The sequence below is a fragment of the Lipotes vexillifer genome, unplaced genomic scaffold, assembly GCF_000442215.2.
Source record: "Lipotes vexillifer unplaced genomic scaffold, Lipotes_vexillifer_v1.1 scaffold299, whole genome shotgun sequence".
NCBI lineage: Eukaryota > Metazoa > Chordata > Mammalia > Artiodactyla > Lipotidae > Lipotes > Lipotes vexillifer.
Genome location: NW_006784347.1, coordinates 1,448,950 through 1,467,414, shown reverse-complemented (window position 1 = coordinate 1,467,414; position 18,465 = coordinate 1,448,950). Strand labels below are relative to the sequence as shown.

General features: G+C 36.5%; 1 protein-coding gene across 1 annotated transcript in view; it reads right to left on the bottom strand.

The window, feature by feature from the left end:
- Positions 1-18,465, bottom strand: part of TANC2 (tetratricopeptide repeat, ankyrin repeat and coiled-coil containing 2) — a 323,861-nt gene that overhangs the window by 261,105 nt on the left and 44,291 nt on the right. The window contains exon 2 of the mRNA XM_007456751.1: positions 7,009-7,080. Within this exon, the coding sequence (XP_007456813.1) occupies positions 7,009-7,080 (72 nt within the window). The remainder of the gene's footprint in view (positions 1-7,008; positions 7,081-18,465) is intronic.

The following is an 18,465-nucleotide window of genomic DNA, read 5'->3' as shown; positions in this document are numbered from 1 at the left end:
CCCCCCCCCTGCCAGTGCAGGGGACACGGGTTTGATCCCTGGTCTGGGAAGATCCCACATGCCATGGAGCAACTAAGCCGGTGTGCCACAACTACTGAGCCTGCCCTCTACAGCCCACAAGCCACAACCACTGAGCCCACGCGCCACAACTACTGAAGCCCATGCGCCTAGAGCCCCTGCTCTGCAACAAGAGAAGCCACCACAATGAGAAGCCTGCACACCACAACGAAGGGTAGCCCCTGCTTGCCGCAACTAGAGAAAGCCCACACGCAGGAATGAAGACCCAACGTGGCCAAAATAAATAAAATAAATCAATTTATTAAAAAAAAAAAATGGAACGGCTCTGGTTATGGTTCTGGATTAAAATGGAGTAAGCACACTCTGCGTTAACTGTATATAACTAAAACCCATGAATGTAACTGAAAACCCTGGAAAGAATGATGGAGCAGCAATCTGAGGACTCTTAAAACTAAACAGTAGCAGGCAAATTGTGGAAGGAAACCAGAACTTGAAAGACAACCAATTCAGTGATGCATTTCCTGTTGTTTTTTAATGTCACTGAACTCCCAGCCTGAACTCAAAGGAAATCCAAATCCTGGATTGGCACACCACAGTCAAACAGATACAAGTCTTCTCTTTCTGATTAGAGAGTATAAATGGGGCAGTGGTGGGGGGACATAGGACTGTGAGAGTGGAAAGATCTGGCTTTTTTCTCTTTTTACCCTCCTCTTCCAGCCCTGCCTATAGGTAAGACTATTTCAGTAATGGCAGCTGTAGGGGATACTTAAATCTCTGAGGAAGGGGAATCCTTTCTGACCAGAGGATCAGTGGTATGAGGAATGTGGTAGGACTGCAAGGGGAAATAGATAAATTCACACTTACGGCCTGAGATTTCAATATTCCTCTTTTAATAACTGACAGAATGAGCAGACATAAAATCAGCAAAGATATAGAAGACTTGAACAACACTATCAATTAACTCAACCAGACTAATATTCGTAGAACCTTCCACCCCCAAAGAGCCTAATACACATATTTTAAGTGCACACAGAACATTTAAGATAGATAATTTCCTGGGCCATAAAACAAATCTCAATAAAACGTGATTTAACTCAGAATATGTGTTCTTTGGCCACAACAAAATTAAACTAGAAATTAATATGAGGAAGGTATCTGGAAAATTCTCAAATGTCTGAAAACTACATCAACACACTTCTAAATAACACATGGGTTAAAGAAGAAACCAAAAGGGGAATTAGGCAGTATTTTGGAATAAATGAAAAGCATTACTCATCAAAGTCTGTGAAATGCAGCTAAGTCAGTACATAGAGGGAAATTTATAGCACTAAAATTCCTGTATTAGAAAAGAAAGTTCCAATATCAGTGATCTTAGCTTCTACCTTAAGAAGCTAGAAATAGAAGAGAAAATTCAACCCAAACCAGGCAGAAGTAAGGAAATAATAAAGAGCAAAGAAGAAACTGATAAAATAGAAAACAAGAAAGCAATACAGAAAATGAATGAAAACTGAAAATGATTCTTTAAGATCAATAAAATTGATATATCTCTATCCAGAATGATCAAGACAAGGAGAAAGAATACTCAAATTAACCATATTAGGAATGGGGAGAGGTGACACCATTACAGATTCTATAGATTTAAAAAGGTTACTCGGGCTTCCCTGGTGGCACAGTGGTTGAGAGTTCGCCTGCCAATGCAGGGGACACGGGTTTGTGCCCCGGTCCGGGAAGATCCCACACACCACGGAGCGGGTAGGCCCATGAGCCACAGCCGCTGAGCCTGCACGTACGGAGCCTGTGCTCCACAACGGGAGAGGCCCATGTACCACAAAAAAAAAACAAAAACAAAAAAATGGTTACTTAAGAAGGAGGAGTTAATTTGAATAGTCCTATATTTACTAAAGAAATTTAATTTATATTTTAAAACTTTCCCACAATGAAAATTCCAGGCCCAGATGCCTCCCTGGGAAATTCTATCAAACATTTATGAATGAAATAATACCAGTTCTATAAAAAATACTCCAGGAAATTGAAGAGGGAGAAATATCTCTCAACTTTCAACTTTCAAGGTACTCCAGGAGTACCCTGATACAAAAATCAGACAAAGACATCCTAAGACAGGAAAATTAAAGGCCAATATCCCACATGAACACAGATACAAAAATAATTAAAACTGTCTTAGCAAATCAAATCTATCAACTGTACAAAAGCAGGCCACACAGGCCAGATTTGCTCACCCTGCTTTAGAGCACTACTGCTCAACCATAATGGTCCAAATCAAATAATAAAAATATTTGTACCACACTGGAGAAAACTGATATGGTTTACCAATGGAGGTGACTGACATGAACTTCAGCTACTCCAGACACTACCCCAAGGACTGAGAACTTATTCTAACATCTCCTTTCACACATTACTTGCTTTTATTCGAGTTTAGATCTTTTTTCACTTCCTACTTTATGTATTTATCACCAATTCAACCCTAAGCCTTTCATCAATTACTTAAAACTTTCCTAAAGATAATTAAATGCATCAGATTTCTACCAATTTCATTTTCCTGAGAATGACTCTTCTGGAAGCTTCTAACCTACTCCATTCTGGTCTGTTTGCCCTCCAACCCCGTCTTTTCATTGTATGCTGAAGATTTCTTTACCCTTCTCTTTTGTTAAATTTCCTATTTCTTGTAACCTTTCCCTTTTTCATTTGGCTGACTTTCTCATTTTGATGGAAGGGTACAAGGTAGGCAAACAAACAAACCAAAAAAACAAACAAAAAATCTTACATGTCTTAAAACATCTTAATTTAACTCTTATATCTGATTAATAGTTTCAATGCATATGAAATACAAAGGGGTTGAAATTATTTTCCCTGAGAATTTTGAAGGTGATGCTCCGTTTCTCATTTAGTATCTAATGCTACCATTAAGAAGTCCAAAGCCAACTGATTCCTGTTACTTTGACACATTTTTTTCCCTCTCTGAAAGCATGGAAAGACCTGTTTCACCCAGTGATTTGAAATTTCACCACGATGTGTCTTAGTTTGTGTTTATATTCATCCATTGTAATGAGTACTCAGTAAGCCTTTTGAACCAGAAACTCATGTTCTTTAGTCCAAGAAAGTTTTCTTGAATCATTTTGTTGATGACTTCTTCCCCATTTTCTCTGTTTCTTCTGGGAACTACTGGTGTTGTTTTTCTTTTTTTAATTAATTAATTTATTTATTTTTGGCTGCGTTGGGTTTTTGTAGCTGCGTGCGGGCTTTCTCTAGTTGTGGTGAGCGGGGACTACTCTTCATTGCAGAGCGTGGGCTTCTCATTGTGTGGTTTCTCTTGTTGCGGAGCAGCACGGGTTCTAGGCACGCAGGCTTCAGTAGCTGTGGCACACAGGCTCTAGCATGCACGCTTAGTAGTTGTGGTGCACGGGCTCAGCTGCTCCACAGCATGTGGGATCCTCCCAGACCAGGGCTCAAACCCGTGTCCCCTGCACTGGCAGGCAGATTCTTAACCACTGTGCCACCAGGGAAGTCCCAACTACTATTATTTGAATACTGAAATTCCTGGACTGCCCCTGTAAGTTTCTTAATACTCCTCACTTCTCTTCTGTAACATTTGTTCTTTTACTCAACTTTTTCACAGATTTCTTCAACATTAATTTTCTAAGTACTTCTACAAAGCTTTTTTGATCTCTGCTATCAGAATTTTAATGTCTAAGAGCCTCTTTTAAAAATCAGAATTATTACTCTTTTCCAGTAACTCCTTATTTCATGGCTGTATTATTTTCTCTTATTTCCCTGAAGTTGTTTATAATGGTTGTTATTTTCCTCTGCAAAAGATCTGTTCTCAGTTGCTCTATCCTGTTTATTTTAATCTCTACCTTTCATACATTACAGGGTTTCCTCAAATATCTAGTAATCCTCGGTCAGCTGCTCATAGTTAGGAGAAAGGACTAAAAGGTTGATTATTTTCAGTATGGGACTCCTGCCCTCCACTATGCCTGGTTGTCTTCTGCTCTAGAGAGAGTCTCTATTTTTGCCCTCTCCAAAGAATAAATTTCTGGGCTTTGCCAAAGTTAGGGGTGAAGAGCTGGGCACTTGTCAAGCTAACTGGTTAGCTCATTTTGAGAAGGAGGTCCCAGGAACCAAGGGCTTCTTCGACTGACTTTCAACCAATCCTCCTTTCACTTCCACTTCCACATGCTGCCATTCTTGAGTTTTTTTAGTCTTTTGGAGGGTAAATCAGATTATTTTCTTGATTTTCTCTGCTACTGAGTTTAGCATCCAGTCTACAATTATTCATATACTCCCTAGTTTCTAAAATTGTGTTGATTTTGTCTCCTCTCTAATTCCCCTTTACTGATCTTTTAGCAGGTTTCTGAAAGGAGAAAAAGTAGAAGTATGTGTTCATCCTACCTCTTTATTCCTGATAATATGGATTCTCATTCATTCCAACTCATTATAGATGGCTTTGTATTTTTACTTCTGTCTTTTGCATAAAAAGATACAGTAAGTCCCCTACATACGATCGAGTTCTGTTACAAGAGCGCGTTCGGAAGTCCAATTTGTTCAAAAGTCCAACACAACTAACACAGTTGGCTATATACTGCTGCTTTTATGCTTGCTTCCGGACATCCTGGGCTTGAAATAAAGAAATAAAGATACTGTACTACTGTACTCTATACAGTACTGTAAAGTACACAAAAGCACAACCACTTGTAGAGGATGCACGTACGTGACAATATACGTCAGACGTGAACTAACTTACGTGAGTGGACATGCGAACACATGTTCGCATCTTTGAAAGTTTGCAACTTGAAGTATTCGTATGTAGGGGACTTACTGTATTACAAATAAAATCTCTAAAAAGGTGAGAAACATGCTTTTATATCAGTTAACTCTCATAATGATACAGTTCCTAATGACTTCTAATTGACATCAGTCCTGATGAGTTCTGAGATCATCAGGCAGCTGTGCTCAGATCATGAAAATCACTGATTTTGCTGTTAAGTTCAGCTTTTGTTACTAAAATTCAATTATACTCATTGATTTGAAAAATATTTCAACTGACATAATTCAGAGAGCACAAGGTAAATTAATAACCTCCCACATCTATATCTGTGACATTAAATAAAATTAAACTTTAATAAAAATTAGTATAATTATTTTTCTATTCATTTGTACTAATTTTGTTTTTAGGGTTATATGATGAGGGCACCCAAGGTGGCTGTTCTCTTGCTCTCTCTACATCCCCTGTTCACCAGTCCCTGCTTCACCTACACCCTACTCACATGACTGACCTTCCCTCTTAATCATAGAGCCTAATCAGTAAATGCCTGGTCTAATCTTCAGATCAGAACATCTCCACCACAATAACTTATCAAAGGGGCAGTGAGGGGTGTGCTCCTCTGCTTGTTTCCCTGGTAACCAATGAGCCAACCTGACATCAATTCCCCCTATAACTGGTAAACACCTCCACCCATCCCCTCTCCCAGGAGTGGTCTACTGTTGCCATATCCTGCCCACTGTCTTCTGCACACAGGACCTTGCTTCAGACATGTAAGATTCTCATATCCATTAAATCACTGATGTCTCTGTTGCTGACTCTGGGTTCTTTCTTCTGTCTTGAGGCTGGGCAAGTACAGGGCATGCAGGCCTACAGGGTGTAGACCAACAAGGATTTTAAACACATAAGCTCATTTTCTTTCTTTCCTTGCCACCAAGGTTTATTGAGATATAACTGACATAAAACATTATATAAGTTTAAGGTGTACAATGTGTTCATTTGATATACTTATATATTACAATTCAGTTTTTCTCTTAATTTCTTTTTTTATATCAAAATACATGTAACGTGAAAAAGTGAAAACTTACACGAATTCCTGACATTTATAATACGTGCATATTATTTAAAAATGATTAAAAGTACTAGTGTTAAGTTTAAATTTCCAAATCAACCTGCATATATTATTCTTCTTTTTATTCTGCAACAAACAACTGTATTAAAAATAGTACAACTCTAAAACTTGGGAAGAGCAAAGTTGGAGAAAAAAGGGAACAGGATTATAGAACAAATGAACCAGGAGCTTTTACAGGATTAAAACATCACACATTTGTATATCTAAGGCTTCATTTTATTTGTAAATACTCTCAAAAAACTAAACTCAGTAAAGACTGCTTGAAATTTTGCAGTATTTTAATCAGTCTGGGTTCCTAACTCTCATTCTCTTAGAGATGACTTCATTCATCCAACAGTATTTATTCAGTAACTACTACTGTATATACCAGGTACTTATTCTTGGCACTGGAAATACAGCAGTGAACAAAGAAAACCAAAAATCTCTGCAATCATGAAACATTCATTCTAGTTTTAGATAGAGAAAACAAATATAAAGGTGATAAGTACTATAAAGAAAAACGTGGAGGTGCTAGTCCTGCAAATTTAAATGTTCCTTAGGGAAGGCCTATCTGAAAATCCACTGGTAGAGAATACTTTAACCTAGTTTTGAAGTTGTCACTTCAAAAAAACCAGTCAAAAGCCTATGATAATAAATTTTAAACAGAAAATGAAAATAAGTAAGAAGATCTTAATTTTAGGTAATAATTATAAACAAAACCCATTTCTTCTGAGACAGCTGGGACAACAAATATTGCATTGATGAACTTTTAAAAGCCAGTGTGATGACACTTGCAACAAATGTTACTGCTAAAAATTTACTTTGGGTTATATTCCCAAAGTGATATCCAGACATATACCACAATGCTCCAAAATTACTTAAAACCTTAATATCGTTAAAAAAGAGACCATTTCTCATTTTCTTTTATCCTGAATAGATGATTATCATATGGAACTAATTAGATTGTAACATCTGAACTCCTAAATGAGAAATGAGAATATCTAAACTTGACCCAGTGAAAACCCCAGTCCTCAGATTAAGTACTGGAAAGGAATAGCTGGTATCTATTCTTTTTAATTTAATAAATTTGAGGAAAATTTACCTTGCCCAGAGCGGCTTTGGCGAGAGTCTACACTTGACTGTCTTCGATCCGGTGCTTCCTCGTTCCCTCCATCTGCATAAAATTAGAGCGATCATAAGCGAATAGATAATGAAATTGATGTACCCTGGCGACATCTATATCTTAACACTACTATAGCTATCATTTGTTTTCATTTCTTATAAGCTCAATCATTAAAATATTTGAGGATTTTTCATACACAAAGCAAAGGTCCTCACCCTTACTTTTGTGGGGATGGTTTACACTCCTCTCTGAAAGTCTAAAGAAAGTGAAGGTATTTTTTCCCTACCCCCATATATATACACTCTACTTTGCATATAATAAAGCAATGTTATCTACTCTGAAGTTCATTCACAGAATTTCAATTTAAAAGCCTTGATTTAAAGCAATGTCTAAATTAATTACAGCTGCTTATTTAATCTAAAGTATCTCAAATAATCCTTAGGACTATATATTTTACTCTAATAAAATTTACATTTACATGTTTTATGAGAGATAATGGGAAAATTACATAATACATGAAAAAGCAATATAAATCAGAATCAGAAAAACTCAGAAATGAGGAGGCAGAAACCAAGAAATAATGAGAAATCAAACAAAAATCATTTCAGTAATGAAGACTATAAGAAATACAAGAGCAAACAAACACAAAAGGTCTTAAAAGAAATAGAAGGTAAGATGGAAGAAAATCTTTAACAAATTTTTTAAAAAGAAGAAATAGATTAAAAAGGATCTGTAAGAAGGGGATAAATATTGGAGGTAGGCAAAGAAGATCCAGCATAAGGATAAACATAGGAGTCCCTGAAGAAGAAAACCAAAGTGAGAAAACAGAACAAATACCGAAAGACTATAATTCAAGAAAGCTTTCCAGAGGAAAAAAAGTGGCTATATATGTGTAACATATATAGTTATATGTGTGTATAAATACATTTATACATGCACACACATATATATATACATCTATATTTGAAACTACATATTTCAAGAGCATCCTGTGTCCTACTTAATCAACTCAGATCAATACACCAAGACATTTTCTACTAAAACTAATGGACTTTAAAGGGAAAAAAAATCCTTTGGGCATTTAGGCAAATACATCACATGATTAATAAGGGAAAACAACAGAAGAAAACAGAATAATATATTTAAAACACACAAGGAAAAAAAAATTGAACCAAAGGCTTTACAACCAGTAAAACTTACCTTTAAGTATAAAGAGTAAAGAAAAACTATTACTAACATGCAAGAACTCAAGGAATATTGTTCCCATGGGCCTCTTCCTAGCTCTACCAGAAAACTAACTTTAGGCAACCAAAGTGACTAGAGAGACATTAAATAAGGACTGGTGGTGAGCATACATATACAACTGACTGTAGAATTAGACTACATGAGATGTAGAGAACAAATGTATGGACACCAAGGGAGGAAAGCGGGGGCAGGGGGGATGAATTGGGAGATTGGGATTGACATATATACACTAATATGTATAAAATAGATAACTAACAAGAATCTGCTGTATAAAAAAAATAAAAGTTCAAAGAAAAAGACTGAGAGTTTTAAATGGAGAGATTATAATATGTAATGGCTATAAGATCTGACAACGAAGATACAGTACAGCCAAAACAAATGAAGAATAAACAAAAAGTAACTGATTTCAGAAATCAAAATTGGTAATTGTAATGTTGTGACACCACTGTATTTAAAAAGAGGGATAAAGCAAATGAATAATTATGGGTACTCTAATGGTATCATCTCCTTGAGAACCAGAATTCTCCGGGCGGAAGAAAGGAACAACTATAGATATAAGAATACAGAAGAAGTTAAGTAAAAACTCTTTAGTATTGAATCTATATTGGAAACATCAGTACAGTCTTACAAGTCACATGTATGTCCTAGCTCTGTCCACTTAAAACACCTAACACCTTGATTAATCAAGTAGTACTAACCACTCCTAGGGCCCAGACTGTTATCCTGAAATGCCATTCTCCATTAAAAGAAATCAGAACTTCTTAAAGAAGCAGCTGGTTTAGCAAAGGAAAAGTACTAGATGAACTTGGAACACGCTGACATATGTAACAGTAAAGAAGCTATTAAAGACAATGTAAAATTGAGGTCACGTCAAAAAAAAAAACAGTGAAGAAGCTCATCAACATTCAAGAACTCAGGGAATATTGTCCCATGGATCTCTTCCTAGCTCTACCAGAGAACTAACTAACTAAATGTACAACTGACTATAGATCATAATGTTTTTTTTAAAAAAAAACAAAACAAACCACAGCACTACCACACTAACTGGTCACCTTCTGAGGTTGAGAGGGGCCCAGTTCATTATCTTGAAAACTGTGGAAAAGAAAGAATCAGCAATTCATCCTACATTCCCTATATAAACTGTACTAGTAGCCAAAAAGTATATGAGAGCTCTCTCTATAAAATTATTCCAAATAAATGGGAAACAAAAGATAAAATATCACCATTTCACAAACTGCAATTAATTAATATCTCTGCAGCCATCGAGCACCAATGGCTAATAACACCAAAAAAGAGAAAAAACTGGACATTATATGCCTCCTAATGATAGGAACACAACTACAGTTTTGCCAAAGCAATCAAACCTGAGTCTAGTCAAACCTCTGAAACTAGCTGTCAGTTTCCAGGAAAAACAAAGAACAGAAGAAAATGCTGAATTGTTCCTGAGTGCATAATCAACAAAATACTGATTGTGGGAAATTCTACAGGTCAAACAATCCAGGTCCCTCAACAGGTAAAGAAAAAAAATAAAGTATTATGAGGTCCTAAATTATTGTGAAACAAAAATTCATTTTATGAAAAGATAAAACTATACCAGAAATCTGTGGCATCTTATATCAGGGATCAGGATGTGTAAATACAGTCCTAGTCAATTTCCCTTCCTACTGATCATCTAATTTTTTAATGCAAATTTCTTTCTTCTCCTTTACTTGGGAATAAATTACAATGAGCAACACTTGTATTCAGGCCTGCCTTAAATATTCATTTTCCACATGGATAAAATTACATACATGCATCACATTCTCTGTTTTAACATCAAAACATGCCCTTGAAGTATGTGAGAAGTAATACGAATAAAATACAGACATTTCCCCTCACCAGGATGTCTTTCTAAATAATAAAAGGAGAAAAAAATAAAAAAACAAGGCTTCAAACAAATTAAATTTGCACGATCTGCAGTATGTCAGCGTATCAGTAAAACAACCTACAGGAAAACTACAGACAAGAAATGGTTTAAGACAGTTTTGAGTCAGCCAGCCAATGGCAAGACAAAAAGTCACCAATTTTGATACCATCATAATCTAAAATGTTTTAATTGCCTGAATTTAAAAAATTAAATTAGAACTACATTGCAGTAAATTTCAGCAATTCACTCCTCTACGACTGATATCTTAACCATGTCTTACTCTAGTGGAGGTTAGTCATAAGAGTTGAGATTAACTCTCAGGTAAAAGTAAACAGCTAAAGATTTTTTTTTAAATAATAAACTCACCATTGACCCAAGATGGTATAGAAAAAAAGTTCAAGCTCTTTAAAAGTGTCTTGTGGTATGCTATGCAATCAATGACTCCATTATCCAAAACAGCAAGACTGCAATGATGCACAGTACTTTGCATATTTTTGCTTTGCTTAAAACACAATTCCTTCAGTACAGATAAGACCTCCCACACATAATACATACATCTACGTTTATGGACAAAACAGAAGACCTTCAGTCATCAAGCAAATCAAGTTACTTGCATAAGACTCATTACCTCACCCTGAAGTGCAGAAGGGAGAAAGGGGCTGTGTCTGTGAAGTTAGAATTTACTCATCAAGCTTCAGTTAAAGACTTTCTTCAATGTTAACAGGTACAAAATTTAAAAAGACCTGACTAAAAAGAAAAAAAAAAAGACCTGATTGTCCAAGTGCTAGCTTTTAAAATTAGAGCTTAGGTTTCCTAGATTTGTTCTCATCAGAGAACACTTGTTTTTTTATCAGCAAACTAAATTAAATCCAGCAAATAATATAAAACAATACACCTTTAATAGACTTCCTCGTCCCATTATTTAAAAGGGAAAAATGTCATAGGAATATTTAATTCATAGTGTGAACAGCTTTCAACTCAGGTCATAAATGCACTAAAACAGTCTAAGTAAAAAAAAATACCAACTACATAGGGATATTCTGTATTTAGTGTTTTCCTATGAAGAAATTTAAGTTAGAGAAAGGCTTAAAAGAAAGTGTCTACTTCCAAGACAAATGTTTTCTTTCCTTCAAGTAGAAGATACTTCAAATGATTATTCTTCTCAGTCCAGGATCAAAATATTACAGTTGAAAAATAAACAACTTAAGTGACCTTGAATTTGGTAGCCCCAGCCCATCTTTAGTATTCTCAGTTAAATAATGTGCCAGAATAAATATTAGATTTTATGAATTAAGATTTTGAAGTTGATTGTCTTCAGTCCTCCTTTAGAAGTATAAATATATATGACCTTAACAGAAGGGGTGGGAAGTATTAAAACTATATACATATAATCTATTATACATATAGATTAAAGTTTTACTATTCAGATATGAACTCTGCTCTCTTTTACTATTCAGGTATGAATCTGTAAGAACTGTATACACTTAATGCCAACAAAGGGAGACATGAATTGGAGGACATATATGGAATGTAATGAAAATGCAAAAGTATGGACCAGGAACATAAGCTAGATTTGTTTATTAGCCAAGGTCCACTTATGAAGAGGAACATACAGAAGATGTTCCTTGGCTACATATGCACGATGATAACCAGAAAAGATGAAAAGCAGCTCATCTGTTTGGTGTAGAAAAGAGAAAAGAACTACAATTTGTTCAGTATCTATTCTCTGCTGGCTATGGGGTCAGTAAGGTCTTTACAACATTATCTCATTTAATACTAATAATAATTCAATGAAACAAGTAGTACGCCCATTTTTAAAAATAAATTTATTTATTTTGTTTGTTTATTTTGGCTGTGTTGGGTCTTCGTTGCTGCGTGCAGGCTTTCTCTAGTTGCGGCGAGCGGGGGCTACTCTTCGTTGTGGTGTGTGGGCTTCTCATTGCAGTGGTTTCTCTCGTTGCAGAGCACGGGCTCTAGGCACACGGTCTTCAGTAGCTGCCGCACACGGGCTCAGTAGTTGTCGCTCACAGGCTCCAGAGCACAGGCTCAGTAGTTGTGGCGCACGGGCTTAGTTGCTCCACGGCATGTGGGATCTTCCTGGACAAGGGATCAAACCTATGTCCCCTGCCTTGGCAGGCAGATTCTCAACCACTGCACCACCAGGGAAGCCCTATGCCCATTTAAATGTAAGACACATTCAGAGAAAAGTGACTTTCCCAAAATCACACTGCTAGTAAGTAGCAATCCTAAAATTTAAAGTGTCTGGTTTCAAAAACCTGTCTTCATTTCCAGACCCTCCACTGTCTTTTACTATAACAAACAAATCATTAAGATGGTGGTGGTAGTGGTTTGGAACTGAAGTGAAGAGAAGAGAACAGAAGTAGAGACCAATTAAGAGGCTACTGAAAAAACCGGACAAGGATAAACACCTGGACTAAGTGAGTAGTAGAGGTGGTGAGGAGAGGTCAGATTCTGGATATATTCTGAAGGAACAGTGGAGAGAATCTGCTGTCAGAAGAGAAAGATACAGAAAGAAGTCAGGGGTAATTCTGCTATTTGGGGCCCAAACAATGGATCTGCAATTTACTGAGATAGGAAAGACTGAGAGAGAATAGGTTTGGGGATGAGAAGAGTATATGGAGCTCAGTTTTGGACATACTAAGTCTGAGATGCCTAACAGACAAATAAGCAGAGATGGACATACATATGCCATCATTACATAAATCACATTTAAAGTGTATGACATTCCCACAAACTGGATCTAGTGACAAAACTATCTCTATCAGAGAGAAAAACTCTTCAGTGGGATTTTTTCACAGCCTCCCATTCACTGCTCTGAGGAGTTGCCTTGCAAATGTCCATTATTACTCTGTTCAGTCACACCCTAGGACAGCTCTAGCCCTCATTACTCATTTGTAATAATAATAATACCTTGCATTTAATGTGCTGCTTATCATATATATGATATGTCATAAAACATTTATGATATATTTATTGACATTTAATTATAATTTAGTAATTTGATGTATTTTATTTTATAATGTACTGCTTTATCAGATATGTATATATAGTACATTAAGTTCATGATAATTTGATACCTATCTGTGAAGTAAAGAATTAACCCAGCAGCCTTGAGTTACTCAAATCTTGTACATTCTCAGAAGGGCTTACTTGTATAACTAGCCTTTGGCTGGCTCCTAGGAACTGAGGTCTTAGAATGTTCCCTATGCTACTAACTGATTAGGGCACTGTGCATGCTTGAGGTCGTGAACCACATTATACCAGCTTGTGTGGACAGTGTGTGTAAAAAATGTGATTTATGATGAACACTTGCTTTCCTTCTGGGGGGTCTGAAGTTTCAGTAACTGCAATCAGCACTGCAGTTACCCCAATAAAAACCCTGGACTTTTAGGCTCAAGCAAACTTTCCTGGCAGAAAACATTTTGCATGTGTTTCTCCAGTTCATTGCTGGGGGATTTAGTATGTCCTATGTGACTCCACTGGGAGAGGATTCTTGGAAGCTTATACCTGGTATCCTCCAGCTTCTGCCTGATGTACCTTTTTCCTTTATTGATCCTGCTTTTTATCCCTTTGCTGTAATAAACTATAGCCTGACTATTAAATAAATAAAGAAAGAAAGAAAGAAAGTGTATGACATTCCCAAGGAAGGGAGTATAGATAGGAGACAGACAGAGAGAGAGAAAAGAGGTCAGAGGTGTAAGCCTTGGGGCTGAATTCAACATGTCGAGGCTGCAGGTATGAGGAGAGACCAGCAGATAATAAGAAGTAGTGGCCAGAGAATAGGAACAAAACTAGAAGAGTAGAGAAGTCGACTAAAGAGTTCCATGGAAGGGAAAAGATCAGATGTTGACAGGTCGAGTAATAATGAAGAGAACTGCTCACTGCATTTGTCAGTGCAGATGACTTAGTATGGGTCCTGTGGAGTGGTAGGGGTACAACCTGATGGGGTTAAGTTCAAGAGAGATTAGAAAGAGCTTCTGAAAAAGGTCTTGTCTCTCCCTAGACATGGAAGATAACCCATGGAGACCCTGGATATTCTGACTGCCATCTTGTAAACACAAGGGGAATAAACTATGGGATAAAGCTAACACTATGAAAATTATGGCAGAGAGACAGAAGACACTAAGATCCTCGTTGACACTGAATTACTGACAAAAACTACTCTATCTCTGGACTACAGTTATATAATCCAATAAATCCCCTTCGTCATATAAACCAGAGGTCAGTAAACTAGTCCATAGGCCAAATCTACCCTGCCGCCTTTTTTTGGACAGCCAGTGAGCTAAGAATGGTTTTTACGTTTTTAAATAACTGAAAAACAGTTTAAAAAATAGTATTCTGTGACAAATAAAAACTGTATAAAATTGAAATTTTAGTGCCCATAAATAAAGTTTTGTTAGAACACAGTCATGATCACTCATCTACATACTTCTGTGAAATTGATACAGTAATACCCTACTGAGTTGTGGTGGGAAACAAATGTAGTAATATAAAACACAGCATGCCATCTGGCACTAAGTAAACACTTACTAAATGATAACTGTACTCTTTATCTATCATCATCATGATCAACAACATCCTTTCACCAAAAGATGGCTTAAATGTCATTTCCAATCTTCTCTGTAAAGACTTTCTGGAGGCCTATCAGAAAGCCTCTTCTGTGCTTCCAAAGCACATTATACATATCTGTTTTATAGCACTGCCACACTGTATAATAATTATTTATATGACTATCTCTGGACTGTAAAATGTTCTAAGTGTGCCTTTGAAAGCCAGCCTTTTTCTTATTGGTATTTTCAGTGCCAACTTGGGAGTCAAAAGGTATTCCTTGAAAAGAAAAAACAACAGTTGAATTAATTTTGTCAAGAGCCAGCTCTAAAATTAATGTATTCATCAAATTAAGTTCAAGGAAAAAACCAAAAAGTGGTATTGATATGGTTTGAGATACAGTTTTAGGAGTTCAGTGTTCCTCTTTTCTTATCCAAACTATTTCTATGAAAAGAAAAGATGAGCGGCATCATTCGAAAGCACTATGACCTTATCCACCACATCTATCTCCATGATCTTTATTTATCAATAAAAATTTTCATAGGGAAGCCCAGACCCACCTAAAAGTTTATTTAGTTCCTAAGAAAACATACACAAGAGTTTCTTTAAAGAGAAAAGGAAGCATTCTACACCAAATAAAATATACTGATTAACATGCCATCAGTACTACAGCTAACACTTTTCAAAAGTATACTATAAAATATTTTCAGTTTGCCAGAATATAAAACTGCCAAGTTCACAGGTTTTAATAGACCTAGCTTGTATACTCTAAGTTAAAAAATAATAACTTCTCTATGATAAGTTATTAATTTATATTTGCCTAAGGCCTCCAAAATGTCCTAGAAAGTCTGATCTGTAGCTCAAAAAAAGTTCTGCTAAACACAGAATGTTCTGATTCTCATGATGTAGCTAATGCATCAATGATGATGACTAATAACAGGGAAACAAGGTAGACTTGCTAATTGTAAATGGAGCAATCAGCAGTAATAATGTCCGCAGTTTAAAAGTTGATTACTGTGCTTTCAAGGTGCACAATGAATATACAAAATATCAAGCCTAACACTGAGTTAAATTAATAGGGTAACTCTGTTGAAAACAAAGGTGTCTACAATTATATATTTTTTGCTTTTTTTAAAAGTAAACTTTTTATCTTAGAATAGTTTTAGATTTACAGAAAAGTTGCTAAGATAGTACAGGGAGATCTTATAAACCCTAAACCTGGCTTCCCATCTTAGATTAGTCTAGTCATTTGCCCAAACTAATCAATCAATATTGACATTATTATTTTAAAGTCCATACTTATTTAGATAGATCCTCAGTTTTTATCTAATGTTTTTTCCATTCCATGATACCATATTACATTTAGTCATCCTGTCTCCTAAGTCTCCTCAGACTATAACAGTTTATCAGACTTTCCTTGTTTTGGGTGACCTTGACAGTTTTGAGGAGTAATGGTCAGGAATTTTGTAGAATGTCCCTCAGCTGGGTTTGTTTAATGTTTTTCTCATGATTAGATTGGGATTAGACTGAGATTATAGGTTTCGTGGAGGAAGACACAGGCAAATTGCCATCCTCACCATATCATTTCAAGAATACATACTATTAATAGCATGAAACTAGTTAAATAAATATCCTACATAACTGAAAAGGAAAAAGTGAAGCTCAAGCTTCGTAGACTGTGCCAACATTAATGAAAAAAGCCATTACCTACTTGGTCTTTACTATGTCAGGCACTATGATAAATGTTTTACGAATTTATGTAGTTCAATTCTCAGTAAAACCTTATGAGACGGGACTTCCCTGGTGGCACAGTGGTTAAGAATCCGCCTGCCAATGCAGGGGACAGGGGTTCGATCCCTGGTGTGCGAAGATCCCACATGCCGTGGAGCAACTAAGCCCGTGCGCTACAACTACTGAGTCTGCCCTCTAGAGCCCGCGAGCAACAACTACTGAAGCCCATGCACCTAGAGCCCGTGCTCCGCAACAAGAGAAGCCACCACAATGTGAAGCTCACGCACCGCAACGAAGAGTAGACCCCATTCGCCACAACAGAGAAAGCCCTCATGTAGCGATGAAGACCCAATGCAGCCAAAAATTAAAAGAAAATAAAAAACAAAAAAACCTTATGAGATAAATATTCGTTTTCTTTTTACTACATCAGGAAACAGGAGTCGAGACTTTAAAGCAAAAATGGTCACAACTGTAGTGTTAGTAAGTGCAGGACCCAGGATCTGAAATGGCCTGATTCTAAGGCCTGTTCTCGTCTCCATTCTAGGTCACCTCCTTGCAAAAGGGAATACAGTTTATTCACATCTATATACAAACATACCATGACATGTTAAGGAGCTCTAACAATATGGTTGTAGGATATAAAAAAAAAAGATGAAAAATTCCAAGGTGAATTTGAAATAATCTCTGATTTCAAACTTCTTCCCCTCAAACTGGGTACTCAGTATAGCTCACTTAAATTCTTGAGCTTGATCTAACAGTTTTCTCCACATGGAGTTTCCTAGTAAGACAGATATCTCTACACATAAGTACTTCTTAGATTCACAGAATGACAGAGCCAGAAGGAATCTGGGGTTTCTTTGTTTTTGTCAATTTATTCTTTTAACATTCTGTGAAGTTGAAGCTTTAAAAAAAAGTCCAGCACAGCAATTTATAATAGTTAAAAATATAACTGAGTGTCAACAATAACTGTATATATACACACACATACTTTATTTACGTATTTAGTGTTCTTATCTGTTGAAACTGGATGCTGAAGAGCATACATATGGGTCTCAATCTTGGCTGCACATTAGAATGATCTAGGAATCCAGGGATTGTGAAAAATCCTCAATGCTCAAGCTACTCCCCCAGATCAATTAATCAAGAATCACTGAGAGTGAGACCCAGGCATGAATATTTCTTTAGAGCTCCCTGGATGATTACAAATTGCAGCCAAAGTTGGGAAACGTTAGTAGAGATTAAGTGGTGCTGTGATACAGTGATGAACTGAATCCACCAGAAATTTTCCAGGGCTAACAGACAGATGCTGTAGGTCAAAGATACTAACTACAGAGAAGGGTATGATCTCTCAATTGAGGACAAAGATTATATTCACAGGTTCACTTTCTGATACCTTCTGTTTATTTTTTATTATAATTTACTTTGGTGACTTGCACAGGGGGTTGTAGATTAAACTGGGATAGTAAAGTGGAGAAGAGTTTAACCTACAGCTAACTGGTCTGAATGTACATCTCTGCACCGGGCTTGATAAGTTACATTACTGAGATGATGATTTTATCTAAATGTAAAGTTTCCTATGATTCTAAAATCTAGAATAGCCTCTGCTTCCTCCTATTAACCTGAGTCTCAGGGAAGCCACAGCTTCTAAAGTATGAGAAGGGTTGTTCAGAAACAGAACCATATTTTATTTGGAAAGACAGACAGTAGTAAAAGAACATAGTGCATTTAGGGAAATTCAAAGAGTCTGGTATGGCTAGAGAACAGAAAAGTATGGGGAAGAGGCAGAACATAAAAGTAGAAAAGTTGGCAGAGGCAAAATCACAAACGGCATAATTACGATGATCAATTTGACCTTTATCCTTTTAAGTGTGGGGAAGAAAATGAAGGGCGTTAAGCAGGGGAGGAGCATGATCTGACTACTGTTCTGAGAAGATAAACTCGGCATGTGTATACAAGTTGGCTCTATGGGGTCACAACTAAAGGGA